Source organism: Hermetia illucens, chromosome 5 (assembly GCF_905115235.1).
Source record: "Hermetia illucens chromosome 5, iHerIll2.2.curated.20191125, whole genome shotgun sequence".
Lineage (NCBI taxonomy): Eukaryota > Metazoa > Arthropoda > Insecta > Diptera > Stratiomyidae > Hermetia > Hermetia illucens.
In genome coordinates this window covers 23,111,341-23,136,792 of record NC_051853.1, presented here as the reverse complement: position 1 = coordinate 23,136,792, position 25,452 = coordinate 23,111,341, and the positions used below count along the sequence as shown (strand labels likewise).

At 41.8% G+C, this 25,452-nt stretch overlaps 1 protein-coding gene across 1 annotated transcript; it reads right to left on the bottom strand.

Moving 5' to 3' along the window:
• Nucleotides 1-2,803: 2,803 nt before the first annotated feature.
• Nucleotides 2,804-24,367, bottom strand: LOC119657015 (aminopeptidase N-like). The gene is made up of 6 exons (XM_038063761.1): nt 23,840-24,367; nt 13,703-13,861; nt 10,360-10,840; nt 10,012-10,168; nt 3,260-4,614; nt 2,804-3,139 (listed from the first exon to the last, which is right to left on the bottom strand). The coding sequence occupies exons 1-6, from the start codon at nt 24,328-24,330 to the stop codon at nt 2,876-2,878; spliced, it is 2,907 nt and encodes a 968-aa protein (XP_037919689.1). The 5' UTR covers nt 24,331-24,367; the 3' UTR covers nt 2,804-2,875.
• Between the last annotated feature and the right edge of the window lie 1,085 nt (nt 24,368-25,452).

Below are 25,452 nucleotides of genomic sequence, written 5' to 3'. Positions count from 1 at the left end.
AAAAAGTAACCACGAAACGCATCAAATTACATTTCGAAAGCTTGATCGACCGAAAGCAGGCTGGTTTCCGCTCTGGATTCTCCCGCATTGATCATATCAACACCCTACGGATCATTTTGGAGCAGCGCAAGGAGTTTACATCTTCACTTTCGATAGGGTGAGCAGGGAGTGCACTTAGGGTGTTTTACGCAAGAAAGGTATTCCAAAGAAACTAGTAACTATTATCAGAGCGGCATATGTTGGCGCAAAATGTGACATGCTCCACCGAGGTAAAATCTCAGAGAATTTTAACGTCCAAAGCGGGGTCCGCAAGGGTTGCATCCTGACACCAATATTATCTCTTCTTGTTATCGAGGACGTTCTTCATACTTCATATCATCTTTCCTCAAACACCTCGACTACGCGGATGATATCCTTTTACTCTTCCACCGGGTCATGGACCTTGACCAGATGGCTCTGGATTTGGAGAGAGAGTCAAGTAAAATTCAACTGAAGGTGAACGGCAACAAAACCAAGGTTTTCCAGGCTAACGGCTACCCCTACAAATTACAGATGCGTGCTAACATAAAATATTTAAAGTGAAAAGGATTCTTTTTACCCGCTTTCGGAGTAAAAACCACCCTTGCCCGTCCACATGCCCATGGACTATATTTCAAGGCTATGCTGCTCCTGTAGTGTTGGGAAACTGCCATCGACTCTGGGTGATTTCTGTGGTTTAAAGGTTCCCACTGCCCGTAAGACGGGCTTCCGAGCATACCACCTTTGCTAATTTCAATTCACCTTTTCCCACTTCTGTCCGTTTTTGAGGTGTTAGGAAGAATGCAATTGCCTTCCAATGTGAAGTAAGTCCCCGGGCAATGAGTTGAAAGACGCAGATGTATCCTATCCTCCTCATTCTCCGCAAATGTCCCATTTTCCTTCTTCAGATGGACAGTAGATACTACCTTGTCTTTTGCTACAGCTTTATATACCCTGAATGCTTCAGTGGTGTTGGTCATGAATATTGAAGTGTTCTCTACGTTATGTATTTCTAACTCAGCATCGCAGTCGAGAAGAAGTGGAAGCGCATTCCTCTCACCAATCTAATGACTAATTCTGCAGTGATAGCGTCTCGTGGAAAGTGTTCTAATGCCATGACTGTCTCTTGAGCTCTTCTCCGACTTCCAGTGAGATTTGAAGAGCCATGGGGTCCCCAATTAGGAACACTGAAAAGCGAATGTATTTCAAGTTTCTTTTGAGAATGATGCAAACTCTTGAGTTTTCGGAGAAGGCACCCCAAATTGCTTGCATGCCTCCTCCTTGCAGACCGCGAATCTGTCCCTGGTACATCAAGGGTTCTTGAGCCAGCACTATTCTAATTTGATCCTTAGGACTTGCCCTTGCAATTACTGCAGATGCAGCTTTTGCATGGAGGTTTATCTAGGGTACTTTGGTGCTGGCTATCGGCTCTGTTGGCGTTTGGAGCGTTCCTCCTATGTCGGGGTGTTGTCCTCCTCCTCCCACATGACGCTTCCTGATGTTTCCCTGTCCAACTTGAGCCCTAGAAGGTCTAGGTGCAAGTCATCCAGCTCCTCTCCTCCGTCCTGCCCTTTCGTCCTATATTGCCCCAGCAATTCCTTCAGGGACCTCGGTAAAGTTTCCACACCAAATATGCCCTCAAAAGTATCTTTCCTTGGTGTCTCCCCGTGCACATGTGCAAGTATGCTACCAAATCTGTAATTGATGAGACAGCTGCGACTTTTAATTGCTTCCAGGGATCAGTCGTCTATCCCAATCGTGAGGAGTTTACCATAACCGTGTGTGCAGGTTCTTGTTTTGAGTGATGAGGAGGCTTTCTCGTCTCAATCGCTGCGGCTTTGAGGTAGAGACTGTCAGCATGTATAGTATGCCTCTAGTATATCACATTTCGACGATCCCATTCCCTTTAATTCTGGGAATTTAAGGACTATAGTCTTAAGCCAGTCCGCCGTGTCCTCCCTAGCACAGTCTACCAGTATAAGACCCGATCGAAAGTGTATGCCCATGAAGGTGAGCTCCCTATTCCATCCCACATACATCAGCATAACGATCAGAGCCTCAATTATTTCCTGTTATTCACAGGTTAGTATCTGCTCTGGTAATACCTTCGGCAGTATGGCCAAGTATGTATAATACATGCTTCACCATAAATACTTTTTGTAGTCCCTGAGTGGGTTGAATTGTTTCTTGATAGGGAAAGTTAGGTTCTCCTTGTTAGGCAGTTTATCCTTTCTCGCCAACAAGCTTAAAAAGAATTCGCGCATGAATAACCTTCACCTTGTCCAAATCATTCAAAAAGGTTAGTTTTTCCATAGAACCCCTTTGTTTTCGAAATGTAGCGGGAGTGCTGGTGGTGGTACGGATTCGATGAATATGAGGGTTCACTTGGTTCAGTCTAGTCTCCATCCTCAAATGAGGGTTAAAGTCTTCTTTCTTTGGGGGCCTTAAAAAGGGCCGGCTTATTTAATTTACAACCGGAAATTAAGAATGCTTTCGCCTTCGTGTTTTTCTTCCCTTCATCTCGCTAAGGATGACTTCGCCAGATATGCTGTTGTCTTCGCAGTTATTGCTAATGTATTTGATGCTGATGAATTCTATTCCGAAGTGGATGGATAATTATTCTACCGCACTCGTTGCTGCCATCACTGACGTATCTGTTTGTACTATTTTATACAACGGTCTACAGCTTAAAGCAGAGTGAATCAGCTTTAACTGTGACGCTAGTAAGTACTTATTTCAAGCACAATGAATTCAATCAAAAGATATAAAGTAGAAAAGCCTCCAATTTGGCGAATATTAAAATATTTAATATCTACATTATACAGATATAAAAACAGATGCAAGTCATATGTATAACTTATAACCAAGATCTTATAGATACAAAAGTGGCAACTAACATCGCTGCAGTTGATGCAACAATAGTGGCAGCTCCGTCGCCACCATCTCCACTACCCTCTACCTCTCCTCCATTTGTGGATTTGAAGTTTTTGAGCCATGCAATCAACTCATCACGATGCGCTTTAATCCAGTCCAGATTAGTTTTAACAGTAGCACGTACTCCATCGAAGTCAGATTGTTGGATATCGTCATAACCATTCAATTTCGTGAGGAGTTGCTCGAACTAGAAGAGAAATCGGAAATAACTTATTGTGGCCATCTAGGATACGAGGAGCTTGAAAATCTTCAAAACTTCAAGATCGACTATCCTGAGAATAAAGAGTAATAAAATGGATGTACTCACATGGGCCTGTTGTTCTTCGTTGACTATCACACTTGCAATAGAACGGATTACTGATAACAACGGATTAACTTTGGTCCAGCCGGATGACAGCTCATTGTACTTGGCATGGTTTTCGATCAGGAAGTCGATTGCTGCCGCCAACTGAATTGGTCCTTTATCGACGACCCCAGGAATCACATAAGTACGTTCTTGTACTCGATAGTTTACAGAGCCATCACTCTTAATAGATGTTTCAAGATATTGCTGGATCAAGTTGACATCTTGCACGCAACCAAGCACTGATGTCATCATTTGGCGTCGGAAAGCCTGATCCTCAGAGCTCATAACCTCGTTAAGGAGATAGTTGAATTCTTTTTCCCCTGCTTTCGTCAAACCATTGCAGAAGATGCTAGTCCTCAAGTTGGGCTCAATTTTTTTGCCGATATCGATGTATTCACGGAGTCGGTTATTCGTAACTTCTAAGCAGTCACCGTAGTTTGATCGACAGGCCCAATTGATAGCAGTATTTCGCGATGTTTTAAGCAAATGCTCATCATCACTATTTTCGGTAACTCCAGCATCTTGGTAAAAGTTTTCGACAATTTTTCCAACGTAGAATTGGAATAGTTCATATTCGCTATCACCATTCAAATAGCGATTAATTGTGGACAGGTATCTGTCGGCGGTCAACCACGGAGCGTAGTCACTTTCTTTTTGAAGGTAGACCGACAGGTCAAGGAAGGTTTCGAATTTCAAGATCTTAGCAAGGACCAGCCTAAACGAATCATCAAGAAGTTGTGCTCTGTTATTCACATGGAACTGGGCTAGATCTTTTGTCAATGCCAGGGTTATAAGCTTCCAGTTGTCGATATCATAGTTGACTCTGTAGTATCCAGTCGACCTCTTATTCAGGACAATCCAATCGCTACTCTCCCATTGATTTCCGGTGGTTTGTGAAACTTCTTTTGATGATTCTCCCACATTCAAGTAGTCATACATTTCTGTTACTTTATAGTGAGGATCCTTGGCAGTGGCGAAGTTGAAGGGAACCCACCAAGATCGCTTGTCGGAGCTTGGAGCGGAACTGCTTCCATCGAATGGTTGTTGGGTAATTACAAACGTTCCTTTATCGTAGTTACGAGTAACAGTTATCAATGGGAAACCTCCTTGGTTAGTCCAGGATTTGAGCATCTTGAACAAATCAACATTGCTTCCGGATGGGAAAATGTTATCCTCCTGAACCGCTTTCTGGAAACTTTCGAATAAATCGTCCTCTTCAGCAGATTCGTATTCCATCTTGTTGAGGTAATCGTTGAGAGCCTTTTTAAACGTATTATCCGTAAAGGCGTGGCGTAACATGATCAGAACGCTGGCCGCTGAAGTTGAAAGTTATTACATATGATTTACAAAGAAATCCTTAAATTAAAGTTATAAGGTATTAACATCCTCTATAAATCGAACAAACTACTGCCAGATTTCGGAGGAAATTTACATGACAATTCACAGAAAGGAGCAAGTAAGCGGCATGTAACCTCCAAACTAAAGGAAGGAAACAGAGCCAAAGGACCCAAGCTGTAGGGCGTTGTAGGACCGGCATATTGTCGTAGATGTCGAGCTCCACCAAGGGGACTTCAAAAGTATTCGCACTATATGAATTACGAGAGGCAATGCGGAAAATAATGTCGGAGTTGACAGAGCAGTCCAGGAAGATGGGGCGTTGTTGGAGAGAAGGAAGGAAAAAGCAGAGCCGTGACAAATAGTCCACATGGAGAAGGTCGAGGGTCGGAGTAGGAACGTAGTGTAAAACCAGCCATTTTGGAAGCTCGATTGATAATGTCAACGAAGTGCGAATTGAAACGAAGTTTGTCATCAAAGATCACATACAGGTGTTGAAAGAAGGTCAGTAGTAAAAGGAGTTGTCCACTCAGAAAGTAGGAAAGGAATGTGGGGAAGGTTCAAGCGAATAGCACATCCAATAGCATTTGCTGACATTCAGTGTCAACTTATTAATCGAGCATCCCAGAGTATACGCCAGCGGAGACGAATCAAAGGCAAATAATTTAAGGTCGTCTGCGTAAAGTAAACATGGAAGAGTGAGGATAGAGGGGAAGTCATTGATAAAAAACAGGAATGGTAGAGGAGAAGAGTAGAGCGTTGGGGAACAGTAGAGAAAGGAGGAAGGAACGGGAGAAGTAACCATGGAAAGCAACCTTGCAGGGTGAAGTTGGGTAGGGAGAGTTTTAATAACAGGAAGGAAGGAACGGGAGAAGTAACCATGGAAAGCAACCTTGCAGGGTGAAGTTGGGTAGGGAGAGTTTTAATAACAGAATATTGGCGTCGAGGGTATCAAAGTCTTTGAAGAAATCGGTATAATTGGCATGCACCTCCTGTCATGAATGAAGGCATTTAGCGAAGAACTTAGTAAAGACCGGAAGGTTTGAAGCAGTAGATCGATATTTCAATAAGGAGCAAAAAAGCATCCCAAGAGATTCGGAGCAGTCTGCACGGAAGAGAAGTAAGTAGGATAGTGTAAAAGGTGCTAAAAACTTGATCACCCGTAGAGTTGCAGTTGATTGACGCTAACACTGAGTTGAGACCGTCAAATTTGGCATTGCGGAAGTTGACCTTAGCAGATTTCCGTGCAGTTTTGGAATTTGAACGAGGGAGGTCCGCTTCAAATGATGGTGTGTCTGTGTGTTTGAGAAAGGGGGGAGGGGGAGATCTCTAAACACCCAGACCATAATGGTCGATTGTTCTCGATTCCCCCTAACGGAATATCCTGGATTTGTTTATCTATCGCAGGATTTCCGTTAGTGGATGTGATGCTAGTCGCGGTAGTTGAAGCACATCATCACCAAAAATCTGATGTTTGATGCCTCAATAGGGGGGGGGGGGGGCACTCACAGGACGGACACATATTATATAACATATGCCCAGCAAGTAAATTATGACCTATCAAAATGCTAGGCTTCCTGCTTTTCGACAGGATAAATTTTGCAGTATGTATTCTTTGTTCTGACAGGGAAAGTTTGCTGTGTTTAGCCACCTGTTATTATGGGAAGCTTATTCCCAGTTTCTGATAGCAGCATTAATCAATGCTGCTGACATTTCAATTGCTGGTTCTGGTCCGAGTATGGGGGAAATCGATACCAACATTCCTGGACGATTTTTGCAGTGATCAAAGTACTACTCATCGCCCTCAATGCAGCTTGACTATCGTTACAGATTGCAACGCCTTTCAACTGCTCCTCAATCATCCAGATTACCGCCCTTAGGATCGAATACGCTTTAGCCAGAGCGTTGTATATTGTCCCAAGGGAAAAGTCCATTTCTCGTTTTTATGTTCTAGAACCTTGTTCTGTTTTCGGGCCATCAGTGTAGAAAACGTTCTTGTGGTTCGTCCCAGTTTTCTCTTCGTTTCAAGATAACTTCATATCTTCTACCAAACAGATGTATGGGGATCTGAGAATCAGAAGCCATTTCGACAACTGGATTCAGTTGTTTAAATAGCTCTTCCAATGCTCTATGCCTCCCACGTCTATTGTTTCCCCATAGATCTAATCTAAATAGTCGATCAGCTGCTCTCACCACACCGCTCTGAATAAACAAATCTAAGGTCTGTAAATTGAGTTACGTATTCAGAGCTGCGCCGAAAGTGGTGCTCAGTGGTGCAGTCTGGATAGTTTACAGGGAAAACTCTTTTGTTTCACCTTAACCCACCACACTACGGATGCATGAGCGAACATCGGCCGCTACCACATTACTACCTGAGAAGTAATTCCCCATGTCGAGGCAAAAGTCCACCTACACATCCCATGAGGTGTGAGAGTTCGCTTCATCGTTGAGGATGGTGAGCATCAATTTTGACATACGGGGATGTGCAAGGACATAAAGAGGGGCGTTGCTTGTGGAGGCTGAAAAGGAAGAGGTCGAGACTGCGGCCCAAGGAGTTTTTGGTAGAGTTGAAATTCAGGGCACAAATATCCATAGAAAGAGACTAGAAGAAGTTGTTGGAGGGAATTGGAAGGCTGGGATTATTAGGCCAGGTGAGCATGGAGAGGTTAATACCCTTTCGTTCCTGTTAGTTCATATAGATAGCTCCATAGCTGGCTATTTTCTATATTCATATTGAAATTCATCATTCCAATGGTATTTGCCTCCCAAAAGGCTCAGTATTTAAGATTTTAGGTTGAAAAGTATTGCCGTCTGGATGCCTGAGGAGTGTCTTTCCCTACCAGCATGTTGAGTGCCGATTTTTTTGTCCAATTAAGTTTGACGAATTGCCGGGAAACTTTCATGTTAGTCGGGATAAATTAACAGATGAGATGGAACTGTAATGGAATAGGAAGACATTCGGCTCAAGCTGTACCATTCCGTCCTCAATATTTTATCCTCGCTCTGTTCTCTCATTCTAAACGGGGAAAAGCTGATTCATCATGATGACCTTTCTGTTAGACCACAGAGATGTTCATGATTTGGCCTACCTAGAAACCGCACAAACCATGGGTGCTTTAACTCGAAACTTCACTAGGAAAGGATATCTCCGAATCCCTAGAAGCCGAGTTGGAAGCTATCCACCCACGTAAATACTGCAACTGCGGAGAAGCAGAGAAGTGACAGGATTGCTTAGAGAAGTCAACCAAGAGAGCCCATCTATCTCCCAAACCATGACGAGATCATATCACCAACTGATCCTCGCATTGCAGCGGTCTGAAATTTCAGCTATGGTTTTCACAGAACTAATACTGTCATCATAGAAAGGAAACTGTCACTTCCGATCCTGAGGCTACTCTATATGCGACTCCAACAGTATCAAGCGGTCAGATAATGCATCTTCGGGTAGCAGAGTTGACGACGCGCAAAACTAAGCATTCTACATTTCGCCTACATTAACATTGACGCCGAATAATATGTAACCTTTATCTTTACTCACGATTCGGAATGTATCTTTTTATGGAAAAATTGTAACAGCACCGCAAAGAGGCAATTCTGGTAACTATCTGAGTCATATAAGACACAGTCACCAATCTACCAATAATTTTGGGCGCAACAATCCAATTGGATCAGGGAGTTGAATTGCATTAGAGCGCTTCATTCAAGACGTAACAGTGCACTACAGGATTACAGTACCCTCTAGGAGGCATTGTGAAAAAAGCCTCACAAAGACGATGAGAAGGCATGAGGAAAGGTGATGCCTATTGGAAAAAGATATAGTAGGAGAATATAACCGGATATGACCATCTCGAGACAAGGTCGAAAAGAGTCAAAATGGCCTTAAAAAAGAAAGCTTAAATTTTAGTTGAAGAAATCCATGGATGTAACTGCGGGCACATTTCTGAATCAAAGTGAAAAGCCCTTACGACTGGAGGCAGACAATGTTGCAATCCATTGCGCTGACATGAATGAGGTCAAGGAGCTTCCAAGATCTTGGAGAAATAAGATAGTCCTACCTTTTTGAATTTCGGGAATCGATAGTAAAAAATGGGAGAAGCCTGTAGTAGATTACAGGCGACTTTCATCACCCTGTTGGTAGAGGTAGCAATGGAATTGCAGGTAGTAAAGAGGTAAAAGTAGGCTGAGGTATGGGTCGTATTAAGCTCACAACATACTGGAACCGCTTGTCGCTTAAGCTCAAAACGTACTGGAGCCACTGCGGACAGTCCCATATGTTGTCTATTGATTGCTTTCGATGCTTTAATCAAGGCTATCATCGTCGCTTTGCTCGTCGTTCCCCTATGTTTTCAACCTTAGCGGGCAAGTAGCACCGGAGCGATCCTATGTGTTGACGCCTTGTCTTTGAATGACAGGTCCAAGCAATGTCGAAAATGCTGAGTGCAAGGTTATGTATTTAAGGATTGCAAAATCGGCTCTAAGAAAAGGAGGTTATCAACTATCGGCATGTAGCAGAATACAGAAGAACGCTCAACGCTCAATACAAATCGACTTCAATGATTGCAAAACACAGAATTATGCCATAGCTAACCATAACCGGTGGCCCATGGCGATATTGCTAACGATGCTAAGGGCTTGGGTAGGTCAACCTTTCAATAGGTAATGGAGCACCCGAAAAGAGATGGAAAAAGATGAAATGAGTCTGCATAAGTAGCTAGTACGTCGTGCTGAAAGACGCATTATGTGACCAGTGACCTCCGAAATGGAGCATAGAAAAAGCCCTGCACAATGCTAAGTGAACCACCTATATAGATGACAAAGACTTTTGAGAGGTACAGTTTTTTCCTCATTTTAGCAAGAGACACGCTGAATTTTGGTAGGTACTATGCCGTGTTGGCTTTAAATGTCCAAAATCGGTTCAAATCGATCAATTGGTGCTGAATTGACCCATAGCAGGCTTGTATAGGACGGAAAGGGTCTCCGGAGAAAATATCATCACAATCGGAGTCCCGTTTGGTGAGGAATACCATGTATAATGTAATGGTCATGCTTTTCTTCACAGAACAGAGGTTTTGCGAACAACTTAGTGACGGCTATCACAACAGACCACCAAGTGGATGTGGAGGTCTCCACAACGGTGCCAGTGAAAAAAATGAAGTCCTGGTTCAAAAAAGCCACAGAGAATATGATTTTTTGATGTGAGGAAGGATCAAGGCTTGCAAAGATCCTTGCTAACTATGCGCTGTAGGAGGGGATGTGCGCCTCTTTCTTTTTTCAACTTTCCCGATAAATGAATGCTTATAGACTGCCAGTTGTTTGTAGGCATGACTATGTATCTAATATTTGTGTGTATATTGACAAAAATACTGAATTGTACTCACCTTTTGAGTAAATCACGGAATCGAAAACGCCTGAGATGGCGTTTGGTGCTTCAATGTAGTGAGTCATGGGTCGGGGATTGACTACTCCATCAGACAAGAGAGCTCGTTGGAAATCTGAAACATGGAAATCTTGCCAAATATCCCACTCTGGGTATGCCTGCAAAAAGATTTTGAAGAAGTTTTATTAATTTTATACGAATGTAAATTGTTCAGAGAATAGAATATGAGAGACTATTAATATCAAAAACGTTCAATTTCAATAGATGCCACTGGCAAAATATCTACTTGGACTGTTACTCGAAGCTCACTGGAAAGGGCTATTGCCCATAAAAACAAATTTATACTCACCGCGTCTCCTGCAATGTATGCAAGAATTGATGCGAACCCTTCATTCAACCATGCATATGTCCACCAAAGAGGGGTGACCAAATCTCCAAACCACTGATGACCAAATTCGTGAGCGATAGTTGTTGTAATACTATTTTGAGTTGACGTAGTTGATTGTCCCTCACTGTACAAAAGAAACTCTTCTCGGTACGTGACTAACCCCCAATTTTCCATTGCACCTGCCGCAAAGTCTGGAATGGCGGCGTTATCCATTTTGGGCAATTTGTAAGATACATTCAAGTAATCTTCTATTGCTTCCAAGGTCTTAACGCTCGTTTCTAAGGCAAATTTCTGATCATTTAGAGTACTTGCTCGTGAGAACATTCGGTGTGGTATTCTGCCTTGCAGTTCGGTTGATTTAAAGTCCGATATGATGAAAGCGAGCAGGTAGGTTGACATCAGAGTTGTCTGACGGAAAGTTGTTGTCGAAGTTCCATCTCCACTGGAGTAAAAAAATGTATACATGGTGACACATATTATATAACTTATATCCAAGTAAGCAGCTTATGACCTAATAAAATCCGTATACTGAAAATAACAACCAAAAGCAACAACAAACCAACGTGGCTCCATACCCCACCCAAACTTTTCGATCATCCTCATGATAGCGATAGGACAGGTAAATAACCCTCAAATTTTCCATGATAATTTAGATTTCAAACGTCAGAAAGCAAACAAGACTCAGTGGTTAAGAAGCCGCTTGATATCTGCACTATTTCAAGAAAAGGCGAAAGAACAGACATGGAATTGGAAAAACTTCATAAGAACCCTGAAGACAGACCTAAAGATTCAACTGCAGATCCATAGGAGAGGAGAGCATAGATCAACCCAAAAGAGCGAAAAGTTCCCAAGGAACCCAAACTCAAGAAGGAGAAAATCTTAGACAGGAGAGTGTTCAGAAACAAAGTGGAGGCTAAAGAAAAACTCTTCGACATCGGGATGAACAATTGATCCTCTGGAGGAGGGATACTTCAGAGGTCAGGTAGGTGGAAAATTTGCGGAGATCCCTGAAGGTTTCGTAGATATTTTGGAAAACGAAGAGGCAGGAACGACTAAGGAGGAGGGCCTGTTTTTGAAAGGCTGGACAATTTTGACCTGGATGTCCTAAAGATCAAAGCAACAGCAAATCACAAACAAGTGGCATGTTAAAGGGGGATGATCACACTCTGGCGTTGAGGAAGAGTAACAATAGAGTTGCCGGTTAACACTAGTGTAGTCCAGGAAAATCTCCACCATGCAAAAGCGGCATCTGCATCGTGAGTGTAATTTCTAGGGATGACATTGGAATAACGTTGGCTCAAAAACCCTGGGTCTATCTATTCTTAATCGTCAAGTAAGGAGTCGTCGGATCACAGGATATTAAGATTCGATGTGAAGGGCAGCTCTGAAATACATTGAACAGTAAGGAAGACATTGCGGCCATTGTGATCCCTATGTAAGGCACCGAAGCAGTAACATGACTCACCAAGAGATGGACCGATAATATCAGGAACGAACTTGAACTGGAGACAATATTGTCATCATTGACGCACAGAGCAATTTCCTGTGCCTCTAAAAAAGAAAGACAGCGTGTTTATCGGGAATAAGGAGGTCAGAGGTATAGTTACTCCGCAAACTCGTTTTCCCAGGGTCTTTTTCTACGGCGAGGGACAGTAACAATGCTTCTGATACCAAGATAACAAACCGAAAAAGAGAAAGGAAAGCAAATGAATAGCTAGAAGGGTATATTTGGGAGTTAAAGTAAGGTGGGGAGTAGAAGACTTTTAAACCACTGAACTCATCTAGAGTGGATAGTATCTTCTCGATAATACTCGAAAGGACCAATAAGTCATTTCGGGCTCCCAACTGAAGGTGGTAAGGGGCCGTGCCGCCTTGGGCTACATACTAAGGGCGAGGAGAGGGGTGAAAGTAGTCTCTATCCCGAATAGTTTCTGCTTTTAATCTTTCAGATCAACTAGCATAAACCCTTTCTTACTGAAAATAGTGGAAAAGGTCTTGGACAATTATATTTAAACTCACGTTCTCTCGTACAAGACCTTTTTCTAAACCAAGTACCAACAAGTACCAATTTTAATGCCATGGACACAAGGTCGTCCACAGAGAGAATACCCAATGTGACAGAATCCAACTGTCCCAGAATGGATGACGACGCTGAGCACTAACCCAACCAAGACCGTTAGGATTTATAGGCTTGACAGTAACCATTAGACCACTCGACATAGAAATTAAACAGAAAACAGAGGAAACGCGGGTATCCGCCAAAAATACCGTGTTGAATATATGCAGCAACAGTAAGGCTAGGTATCACCCAGGGGGCAATGATCTGGGCAGGCTGAACCAACTTCGACCGACACAATAGTCAGAGAGTTAAACAAACTTCATGAACACGCTTGTATATTTGTCACAGAGAACGGCTCCAACAGCAGCCTTGGCCGCTGAAGTTCTTCTGGCTTTGACTGTACTTCATCTTCATAACTACAGACGCAAACGATGAATGCAATTTTCAGACTGGAGGTATCAGCGCGGCGAAGAGCTACCTAAATCAAAAAAAATTTACATTCCTTTTGGGCGGCATCTCGAATTGTTTCAATAAGAAATTGAAAGCAACAATGGGGCGAATTGGAACAGTGTAGCAGCACCCCACTGGCTTAAGCAGTAGCAGCAACTTATATATCGTCAGCAATCTCATAGGGGAGGGAGCGGACACAGGGGTTTTTGCTCCAAGGAAGAATACTTTGACTCAGGGAGTAAGTATACCAGTCGGAAATGTGTACACACCATGGATAGATGCCTCCTACAACTTGAAAAGAACTATCATGGGGTAGAATATTGCCATCCTAGCTGGGAGCAAACTCAGGTGCAACCAGATGAACTCTAGGGTGGCATCGGAATGCCTTGATAAATTGAATACTTTTGATTTATACAATAATATCTGGGCACGCTAGGTCGCAGGCCCTATTGGAAAAAGGAAGCCGAAACGACGCAATATAGACCAGAACTTTTCTAAAGAATCCGGAATGATCTTATGGCCTTGACAACAAGAAGGGAGAGGGACACTTTATTGAACTATACTGGACAAACTTAACGGGAATGGAACCGTTGGGGATGTTTATGGGAAAATATGAACCAAAGCGTTTCTGGGGTTGTTTTAAGTTCAACAAGAAGAGGTAAGACTAAAACGCTTAGAAGGAACGAACATCCTAAACTATAGTCTCCAACAATTCGGCCTCGGTTATTAATACAGCACTTTCCCTTATGTAAATTTAATTAAAATTAAAAAAAAAAATTATTATATGTTACTTACTTGTCAATAGGACTTTCTATAACTGGCATATTCGAAATGGCTGTATAACTACTGCCGTGTGTGAAGGAAAGTCTAAATATGGCTTTCTTTGCCGGCTCATCATAGCATGGGAAAGCATGTCTAGCATCGGTCGCTTCGAACTGGGTGGTCGCGAGGTTGCTGGAAAATTAAAAATTAAATTAGCAAAGACTAAAATACAAAATGTATTGATTGCTTATATTGGAAATAATTATGTCTTTGCTACAAAATAGAATTCCTCTAAAAAAACAATCCAACATGACGCGCTCGAGTATTATTCTGGACTTGGTGACAATAGGGAATGTTTTGACTTTGCTGAAAATTTGTTCGAACTCTAAAAAATTTAATAAAAATTACAAATAAGTGGTTCTAGCTTCAATTAATTAGAACTATCTAGCGCCCCCCCCCCCCCCCCCCCGCATTAAACCTGATATGCAACTTATTCGTAGCCTATGCTTCTACACTAGCTTGGAATCTTGCAGGACCTACACAACTCCACGCTAATTGGGCTCCTCGGATCGGCCACTGACCTACCTACTTCTACAACTATGGTGAACCCATGTTATCACAAGCAATTCGTGCCCCTCTCCGCATAAAGTTCAATAATTCTGCTGCAATAATACTCTTCTTGCCATGATCGATTTCACCATTTGGCTCCATCCCCATCCAGCGTATCGATTCACCGTTGTTTCGGCTGGCCTTTTGGTCTCTTATCGTCGACGCTAGCAAAATATCATCTGCAATGTATGGGGGGCTGAATGCTGCATGTCCCGTGTGATAGTGTCCATAACAAGGACAACGAGGAGTGGTGAGAGAGCGCTTCCTTGATAAACACCAACAAAGACATGAAACGGTTTTGATACACCCCCCAAACTTCGAACTTTACTTTTCGGATCGTGGTAGAACAATTGAACCCGGCGCACGAGTTCTTCTGGCACTAAGTGTTGTCGTAGAGCATACCAGATGAGTTCGTGTGGCACACAGTCAACGATGAGCTGAGTTCACTTTGTTGTAGTATTGACGAATTGATATCTTATGATGACCTCATACACGTTTTAAAATGCACGAAAAGCTAAAATGTAAAAGTTTCATATTCTATAATTTTGTTAATAATAGTTGGATTTCCTTCAAACTTCTCAAAGTTACGCCTTACGTTGTCCCTTATGCAAATGCCAAATTTTGTACTTCTACCATAAGCTGAAGGGGAGTTCCCGGTAATATTTCTAAAATATGCTAATATACTATTATTAACTTTATTTGTGCAGATATCGGAGTATTGTTAGGACTAGATTTCGTTTAGGCACACAACTGTGATTTTTTCCAAATTTTTAATGGTCTTATTTTGAGCCATCACTCCCCTACATTTCGCTCTAGATCAAATATGGGACCAGCTTCGAAAACTGTTATACTAATTGAGCCCTTTCATTTGATACCCACATGGCCACATTCTGTGAAAAAAAATGTACATCCACCTTTCGCATGTATGCGCAGCCCTCTTAGACTTAATACAAAATGGCGCCACATACTGCATGTAAAGGAATCGAAAGATCCGCTCCGTTTCCAAATTAATCGGGTGTGACAGACAAAGAGACATAGAGGCATAAAATCGACATAATTAGCAGGTGCTGTTAAAATATAGATAAAAGCATGCCTAATTGCTACATGTGCTACAAGGACTTACTCCTATCATCAATGCTACAAGGACACAGGGACCCGATGTCTACTGCGCCAGCCAGAACGGATAGTACAGAAACTCCCTTAATGGGGGGATCTGGGAACTTATAGGCCTGTCGGTGACACTGTTCCCTAACTCTTCGGGAGAGAGAGGCTCGGCAGAAGGAAACTTCAGCCGCAAAGGTGAACTACATGCTTGCTTGTCAGAACCTTCTCCTTCGGCTCTACCAATCGATGAAAACGGAAGGCACTGCAAAAGCAGGTGAAGTTTCTTGGGAGTGAAGACGTGGGTGTTATCCAGAAAAATTGAACGGGGGGCAATATCCAGAGAAATTGAACCCAAGGAAGCGAAACTTTCGGGAGAAGTCGAAAAAATCAAAAATTGACTGACGGTTTCGTCCAGGGCAGAGGCAACTCATCAGAGGCTGCCTCACCTTTGCCCTGGGAGCAGCGTGACCGAAAGTGCCAACAGCTGGAAAGAAAGCTCCCTTTTATCATCGCAAAAACACGACAAGGTTGCGAATTATATTGGACGCCAGTCGTTATAGTCTAAGCTAGACTAAGGCAAAAGCTAGGTTTTTGTTTAGGATCTGCGGGATCCTAAGTCCACATCCGTGATGGTGGACCGGACTAAATGAGGAGCAACTTACTCCCACGTTTTTTAGTCCATGGATGCCTAGTTTGCCCTGGACGAAACCGTCAGTCAATTCTTGATTTTTTCGATTTTTAATGCTTGGGGTGCTATGATCCAAACTAGGGACAGACTGGTAACCTCAGTGAGATAAACCCTGAACGCACCAGACTTTTCAGTTAGCTTCGGTATTCAAATTAGACTGTACTTATATCTATAAACATAAGAGTTAGTCAAATTATCCTGCAGCATGCCAAAGCCTCTTCTTATCTACTGGCAGCAAGGTTGCCAAAGTTGTAGGACTGTCCATATGTATTTCTGGTTCAAGAGCCAAGTATTGGATCAGCCAAGGGGACTAGGATGTTCTTCGATGAGAGGTCCTCGAGCCCGAGGGTTTGCGCTCTAATTTCAAAATTGTTAGAGGCAAGCATATTAGGACAATTCTGTTCCCAGGGCCTTGTTGCGGTCAACTTACAATACCAGGTTAATGGTAAGAGGAGAAGCATCATAGTTGTCTCTGCTTACTTACCCGATGCAAGAACTAACGGATCTGGTAGTGTATGCAGAATAAAGTGGACTTGAACTCTTAATAGGTTGTGATGGGAACGCTCAGCATATTTGTTGGGGCAGTAGCAAGTACAATTCCAGAGGAGAGAAGTTGTTTGATTTTATCACTTCAGTTGGTCTGATGACCGTGAACTTAGTCCTGCGCTCTAGCCTTTGTGTGGCCAAGAAGAAGTGTAGTAATACCCGTGCATAGAAAGATGAAACAAGTTGTTCTCGAAATATCGATATTTGCTTAAGAAATAATCATTACTAGCGACGGAGACGGTGTTATGTTTAAATTCTTTACTTCACCTGATTTGGATGACATATACCCAGACATACTAAAGGAGGGTATTGAGCACTTAGAGAAACTTCTAAGAAATATTTTTCGAAGATATCTTGCTGCTTTCTTCTTGGTTGAAGGTGAAGGTAGCCTTCGTACCTAAGCCTTGGAATCACGATTCAAATCCAAAAAACTTCAGACAAATCAGCTCAACATCATTTTCCTTGAAATGACTGGAGAGATTGCTTGAGCGTCACATTCGCACGCACTAAATGAAAACCAACATGATTACCAACGTAGAAAGTCCTGTGTTAATCCTATTCAGCAACATATCCATTGTACAGTTGTGCTGCTCATTAACCTGGATCGAGATTTTGCAATTAGAAGTCTATCAGAAACTGGCTCCCAGGTCAAGAGAGCGCGCCTTACGATAGCCGTTGGAAGCAACCCGATACCCGATTCGCGTCTGTTAGAACTTGGCTTTCCAGAGTACAGAGTCGCTGGTTCGGCATTGATTTATAAGTTCAAGGGTTCATGGTTCTCCTGCTAAGGAGCGGCGATATCTCGCTATCAGTAGCATTTAGGGGGTAAATGAGTTACATGTGATGTACGAGAGTATGAAATCCGTGAAGTGCATCTTAGCAAGTGATAGCAGTTCCTCGTGGTTGATATACATAGGTTTCTAATCCATTAATTTCTTCGTCTAATTACGTTATGGAATTGAACATTTGGGATAAGTGCATAACGAGTGGGAGAAACTTTCACATTAGTGTGAGAATCCGCCGAGAACTCTACGCAGCACCAAGCAGGCATCCAGAATGGTCTACTTCTGGTTTGTTCTAGATTGTGTGAGAGTCCCAGGACATCAACGAAAGCCGTGAAGGATTTCTAAACAATACCTGTAGTTGGCAATATATGGGAATTAGGGGATAGCTTCATTAATAATATACGCGGAGCGATCCATTTTGTTAACTAACAGCACGTCAGGCTTTTTGTACGGTATGTGGCGATCAGTTTGAATTTGCCGGTCCCAATACAAGCTGCGAGCACTGGCTTCGGCTCATACCGGTAAACCGGACATGTTCCCGTGATCAGCCCATGCTTCTATGCAAGGCAGCTTAAATACAGTGTTGTGCCTGTTCGTGTACTGCACCGGTGCCATTACAGTGCAGCCAGAAATGAAACGGTCCAACGTCTATAACGCCGGGCCATGAGGTTTTGTTTCCCACAAAACCCTAAAAAGAGTACATTGGCCTGTGGTAAAAACTTCATCATGGCGAAAAAATCCCCTTTCCCAAATGCTACCAAATCACTCTCCAATGAAGTTTTTTACAAAAGGGAGGAAAATCTTGTATTAATCGTGGAAATTTCATCGTAGTTAGACTATATAGTTCTATCTTTTGTCACCAGTGGCTAGAGGATTTGTACCTATTTTAAAATATTACATTTTAATTCATCCCATGCACAAGATAATCTGCTCTGGAAGTATAATAAGTATAACATAGGTAAATCATTAATTGGATTGTGGAGTCATTACTACATATTGTGATACAAATGTTTAACATGCAATAAATCACTGTCGCTTGTTTGTGTATTGTTCTCATTGCAACTCGCCCACATTAAGGCAACTAACAAATAAATATTAAGAATATGGATGATGGATACTCATACATCAATGATGATTGCAGTAATCCATTTTGTCATGAATTACCTTTTATCAAACAACATTTGGATGCCACCGTTCTGCTTCACGAGAAAACAATTTACAGAATTCTATCAATCATGACGAAAATAAAAATAATATCTAGTCAGAAACTAGAAAGTCCCTTTACACGGTTGGCTGAGCCAAAACCGCTCCCTTGTGGTCTTTCGAGTCGTTAGAATTTTAAAGAAATGGAGTCCTTTGACCTAATATATAGCCAAAAGTTCTGAGCAAATAACATTATCGCTCAACCCAGATATCACAGAACTATCTGTAATATACATTGATTGAAATCTTATGGACAACATAAGAGACTTCTCGTTCAAAGATCAAATAACAAAGCATCTCCAAATCAGAATGCAAGTTTTCTCCATCATGAAAAACAACTCCAGCACTATAGGTTGAATAATCTGGGCTCATCTAAGGTACTGTGGTGAAACTCATTCCTTTCCCTATGTGGTGTCCTCGTTTTATAATGTTACCATTTAGACTTGAGCATTTAAATGCGCAGGAGCAGTTGATATTGAGGTTACATTGGTTTTCTAGGACATATTGTGTACACTGAGTTAACCCTCTAATCGATAAGTGGTCCTCAGGGACCTTATCGTGCAGATGACATTTATCGCGCAGATTTCAGCCAAAAAAACAGCTCCAGATACAAGCGCACTCTGACGTTTCATTCCGATTCTGTGGTCAGTTTTGTGTGAAATTTCAATGAAAAAACATATTCAATTTGCGGCTCTTTCCATTAAATTTATCAAATTTTAAAATAAGTGTTCCTCACTTTGCAAATGAAACGAAAAATTTATATGTCACTGACTGCTCGATGAGGAACGAAATAAAAGTAAAATTTTGTGATCTGGTCTTATAATTTACCTGTCAGGTGAGTAAAACTGAGGGTGTCCTCAAGGACTTTATTGCGCGCAATGGACTTTTTAAGGTTTTATGTGAAACAAAACCTTATTAGAATCGAGTCGGTCTCTGTCTGTCCGTCTGTCGGTCTGTCACACCCGAATATGACCCTCAAAAAGTGAAACAGGTCTCATTCTCAGAACCTGTCCAGCCGAAAAATTAGTTTGTTTGTTTAGGGTGAGCGTAATATCTATGGTTGTAATATGTACGTATGTCTCGTAGTTTGGAAAAATATGAAGGAATATGTTGGATTTGTAGCTATATAGGGATAGAAAAATGTGCGTTGAAATTTCGTACATAAGATGAACACAAAACCTTTATACCTGAAGCGCGAGCTTCCGGTATTCCGACTTGTTTTCAATTCACTTCGGCCTGGTCTAGGTCTGAATTTAGCATGCATTTCACTTCAATATAATTCGCATTCATGTCGTATTTGGGATTATATATAAATGGAGCGGTTACCACCAGTCGCTACTAAGTTTCATACGTCGAGTGGTGTTAAGGCTAGGTTAGTTCAGTTTGGAGATAGATCTGCAATCGTCGTTAATCATGGTCAAGCTGGTTAGTCGTACTAGCCATTTCGCAAGCAAAGAATGACACTACCAAAAATATGTGCTTACTTGCGATATCTGCAGTACAGAGAAGACTTCCTTAGTAAATGTCTTATTTTCGATACACTGAAAGGCTTTCTGCCTTCTATCTACAGTGAGTGAATGAAAGCAAAATGCAAAGATAGTAATCACCTTAAAAACCATTAATCAAGTGAGTCGACCGGACCTAAAATATGAGTCCAAATATGACTCTGTCCTGGCTCCAATTAAAAGTATGCTAAAAGTTCCTAATAATGAAATTTTGAACTAGCTTCTATCAGCAAAATACCTCCGGCAAATCTGACATCAGAAGTTTCTGTTAAAACAGAACATAGGAGAGGAACAGGACACAACAAAACAGTCGGTGTGCCAAGTGGACCGAAAGGTCTAGCGAAGTGGTACAACGATTCTGACAGAGAGCGCTAAAGGCAGCCCCAACAAAGTCAGCAATCGCATCCTTTTCACTAGTTGTGTCGCAGAATGAAAAAAGTGAAGTGCGGTTTTGTGTGGTGAAACTAAAATTATTATTTAAACGGTTTTTAACATTTAAAAAGTAAGAGTAATAGTTTTATTCAGTCAAAACTTATTTTTTTGCCCGATTTTGGCTTTTCTCAACATCTTCACGTTCATCGCAGGGAGTGAAAGAAATCAAAATGGCTTGTATGGGGTTCCTCGAAACAGACGCGGTCGGTTTTCATTGTGCAATAAGCAGTTTTTTGTTGAATAAGCTGGGAGTCCTGAATCCGCATCCACTTGATGACGGACCGGCTCAGTGGGGAGGCAACTTACTTCCTCTCTTGTGGTCCACGGACTCCTTTTTTGTAGTTTGACCACCCAAGTTTATCAAAAATTATATATAAATGGAGCGATTACCACCTGTCGCTACTTTCGATCACGCTGCTTCCAGGGCAGAGGTAAGGCAGCATCTGATGAGTTGCCTCTGTTCTGGGCGAACACGTCAGTTAACTCTATTTTAACAAGGAATTGTTTTTTTTTTCGTTTTATCTAAGAATGGTGCGGAATCGACAGCTTAAAGTCAGCTAGGGACCTTTTGTTGAGGATGGCATAAAACCAGTAGTGGAAATGGTCTCGGGCAGATGCAGTGTGAAACGTGCTGCTGTTTTGAAGAATGTGAACCATGTGGCGTTGTCAAGGTATGTGAAGAAAATGAAAGAGTGTGAGAAGGAGGAGAATGTTAGATATGCGTCTAATTACTCAGGGAGGATCCCAACTGGGTCCCTCAATGATACAGAAACCTCTGCCCTTCTTCCAGGAGCTGGTCCAAGTCAAGCCTTCCTCTATCCTGAAGATTTTCATTATTACCCAAAAGCGGGAGAATGAAAAATTAATCGAAAATCGGGGAAGAAGGGCGAGAGCACGATAGCTAGGGGCGCTACTGAAATAAAGCCATTGCAGAAAAGCGAAGCAGGTTCTACTTTCCAAGAAGAGGGCATCCAAAAGGAAGTTGTTTGGGCCAAAGAACATAAAACCTGCACAAACAAGGGACGTTTATTCATCAAAGGATGACGAGGAAGACGTTTAATATGTAGACACGGATGACGATATGGACATAGATAAGGATTTGTTTGCTGTTGGTCCTGATCAATTTGCAGGATTATTCCGGCTTCCTATTTTAGATGATTATGGCTTTGGAAAATGATGAGGGAGACTGCGAGGTCAAATTCCTACGATACCGAAAATGCAACACCTTCGCTCACGGTGACATATAACGCAAAAATTATTGGTTGACGCATTTTTTACATAGACTAGATCCTAAAGTGCTAGGAAAAAAATGAAAGGTTAAAAGAAGTCTCAGGCGGGCTACTATGGATAAAACCGACTTTTGTGTTTCATTGTGCCCCGCCCTCCCCTACTCGAGGACGATACTATCGATGAAGCTGGGGAACTTTGGGCGCTTTACACGCAAACTTAGTACACCACCTATACCTTGAATGTCAATTTCTATCTATGGGGGGCGCCATTTAAATTGAAGGCATTTGGCAACACTATAACTTTTGACAGAACTGTCAAATCGACTAATCAAATACCGCGTTACAAACGTCAGTCTTAGGAGATTTTTCGCCATGGACAGATACACTCCAAAAGAACGTGCTGAAATTGTGCAGCTATACATTCAAAATAACTTCTCAATTGTGCAAACACAACGTGAATATCGAAAAATAAAGAAAGTCAAAACTGCACCGACTGACGTTACCATACGACGTTTTTACGCGAAGTTTATTGATCACGGCAATCTTAATGATGCCAGCCACGCGTCCAGAATGCGCACATCACGCTCCGATGAAAACATCGCGCTCGTTCAAGCCAGTGTTGATGCCACTCCAACAACTTCGACCAAACGCCGTTCTAAGGAATTGAACATCCCGGAAACCACTTTGAGACGCATTATTCGTATAGATTTGAAGGTATTTCCGTACAAAATTCAAATGGCACACAAATTAAACCCAGCCGACTATGTGCGTCGTGTCAATTATGGCAAATGGGCTGTGGAAATGGCTCGAAATCAAAGTGACTTCTGGCAAAAAATCATTATGTCGGATGAGGCACATTTCTCATTATCTGGAGGTGTAAATAAACAGAATTGTCGATTCTATGCCACTGAAAACCCACAAATAATTCATGAAAAGCATCTTTACGAACAAAAAGTCACAGTTTGGTGCGGCATTTGTGCAACAATGATCATTGGGCCGTACTTTTTTGAAAATGGTGCTGGTGCTACCGAAACCGTCAATGGCGACCGTTATCGAGCTATGATAACCGATTTTATGATGCCGATTGTTCGTGAAAATGATCTGGAGAACTTCTGGTTCCAACAAGATGGCGCCACATGCCATACATCTCGTCCTACAATGGATTTATTGCGCCCATTGTTTCCTGGTCGCATAATATCGAAAAATGGTGATTTTGATTGGCCACTGCGCTCTCCATTTGTGGGGCTATTTAAAATCCAAAGTATACGCTGGAAAGCCTGAGACTCTGGCTCAACTTAAGGACAACATTCGAAACGAAATCGCCGCCATTACGCCTGAAACGTTGGCCAAAGTGATGCAAAACGCCGAAAAAAGGACCAATTTGTCCATCAAGTCCAAAGGCCAACATTTACGCGATATCATCTTCAAAAAGTAGTTAAAACAAATCTCCCTGAAGCAAAATAAATGACTACGTAAAAAAATTGAAAATATTTGGTCTTTTATTTATATTTTTTTTAAAAAAACATCCCTTCAATTTAAATGGCGCCCCCTGTATTAGCTTCACTTGAATTTTTTCCACTCGCTCAATCCATTCACTTTGCCCGCCTTGGTTCGGAACCAGGCGGTTTTTACCAAATATAATTCGCACTGATGTCGTGATAGGAAATTCAACCAACACCGAAGATGCGGAAGTGTCTGATCACTATCTTTATTCTTGACGCAACCATTCTAAGCTTCACTTATCCTTGTTATGCGATAATTTACAATTCTACTTTAATGTCTCTCCCTCTACAGGAGCTCGCGTTTGGGACTGATGAAGCAATGAGCTCTGTTGAATTTTATGATAAATGAAAGAAGATAAACTGAAATTTCAAGGATAAAATGCGGAAATGTTTGTATCCTTGTTGAATCTGATTCTTAATTAGGAACCACCATTACGAGCAACACCTGTTAGTCAATATTGAACCGCAAAAAAACTTAACTATATATTCCAACTGTCCGAACTATTTTAGAGTATCTGTAACTATCATTAAATGTGATATAGATAGATTTACCACTAAACTACTTACACCGTATTGCCATTATCATCCGTATATGTTGACAAGTAGAATCCAGCATTATCCGTCCGGAGTTCCCCTTGATATTCTATATACAACCGATAGTAGTCCTTCGGCAAGGGCGTGTTTGGAACTATTTTCAAAAATTCCGTTGTGTTATCATAACTATAGGTAACTGGAAACACTTCTGGACTTAGATAAGCGGATGTTAAATTGATCGAATTTATAGTAAGTTGACGGGCGTGAATAGTAATATCGGAAGTTGTGTCGTACACTTGCAGGACAATCAGGACTTGACCCGTAAAAGTGAAATCTCCCTTATCGACACGCGTGGTTATATGTACATCGTAAGTAATTGGTCGCGTATTATTCGGTAACCGATAAGAAATAGGATCGTCCTTCGGGGTCGCCTTTTCTTTCACAGGCACTGCTTGAACAGCAAGTACACCAAGAAGGGCTAGGGCCGCAAGCCCAAGAACTGATCGAGCTACGGAGGCCTGCATCCTACTCGATCAAAGCCAACTAATTAACTAAAACCTAATTGATTAATTAATTTAACTTTTTGACTTTTGACGACTTTTCCGTTATCCCGTTATCATCTAATACGTTAGCCGATAACATGTGATTAGGAAAATGTGTTACACGATAAAGTTAGTATGTATGATATCTGAAGTAGTCATTTCATATATTGTGAGCAATTCTCTTATCATGCAGTAAACCGGAGACCGGTGTACTGATATCGCTTTTGCTCACGACTAGATAATCTTTTCCCAACCGTGTATCTCAATTTTACAATCTATTATTTTATCTAATTTCAAATATTTAATCATTGTGACAATTCATTGGCCGAAAATATATAAATAAAATATTATTCATCATTCATAACGCACGTGCCTATTTGACACCTCACTTCGATAGACGCATTTGAATATGAGTACGTTTGTATTCTCTAAATCTTTCCCCCGAGTATCTACTAATAATACAAAATATTACAATCGAACAAAGTGCACAAATGACTCTAGATAACACCTGAACTGAATAATCTAAAAGAACGGATTAGCCACGATACTTTTGAATAATGCATGCATGATCGTACAGATTATCCACATACTCGTAATTACTATGAATATTTTTTCTTCGCACACATGTGAACATAATATCTCCTGATATGATAGAGATTTCGATCGCATAAATTGAATAATATGGGACCACGTTTAAATTTGAATCTAGGCCTTGAAGACGTTAAAGCACTTCATTTCGAGACTGTAAGCATTGTTTGGTGGCATTTTGGTCGGTATTCCGGTGATCCAGTGTCGGGTAGGTAGGTAGGTATCAGTGACCACCACGAGAAGTCCAATTATAGAGAGTGCTGCAGAGTCCAGCCAGCTTAGATCTTCAGATCGAGCCCATTGCATTCACGAAGGAAAGCAGCTCCCCCATCCTGCAGCTAGAAAACTCTCTGAGGTCCTCAAAGAAAAGTTCACTCATTATCCGCAGCTCTAACTAGAGCTGGGCCATCCCAAACGTAGTGCCTGAGGGTCTAGCCCTCTTCCCCGCAGATTCAGAAATGCGAAATTGTAGGGTGTGTCATGGTCTCCTATGGGCCAGTGCCCCGTGCAGACCGC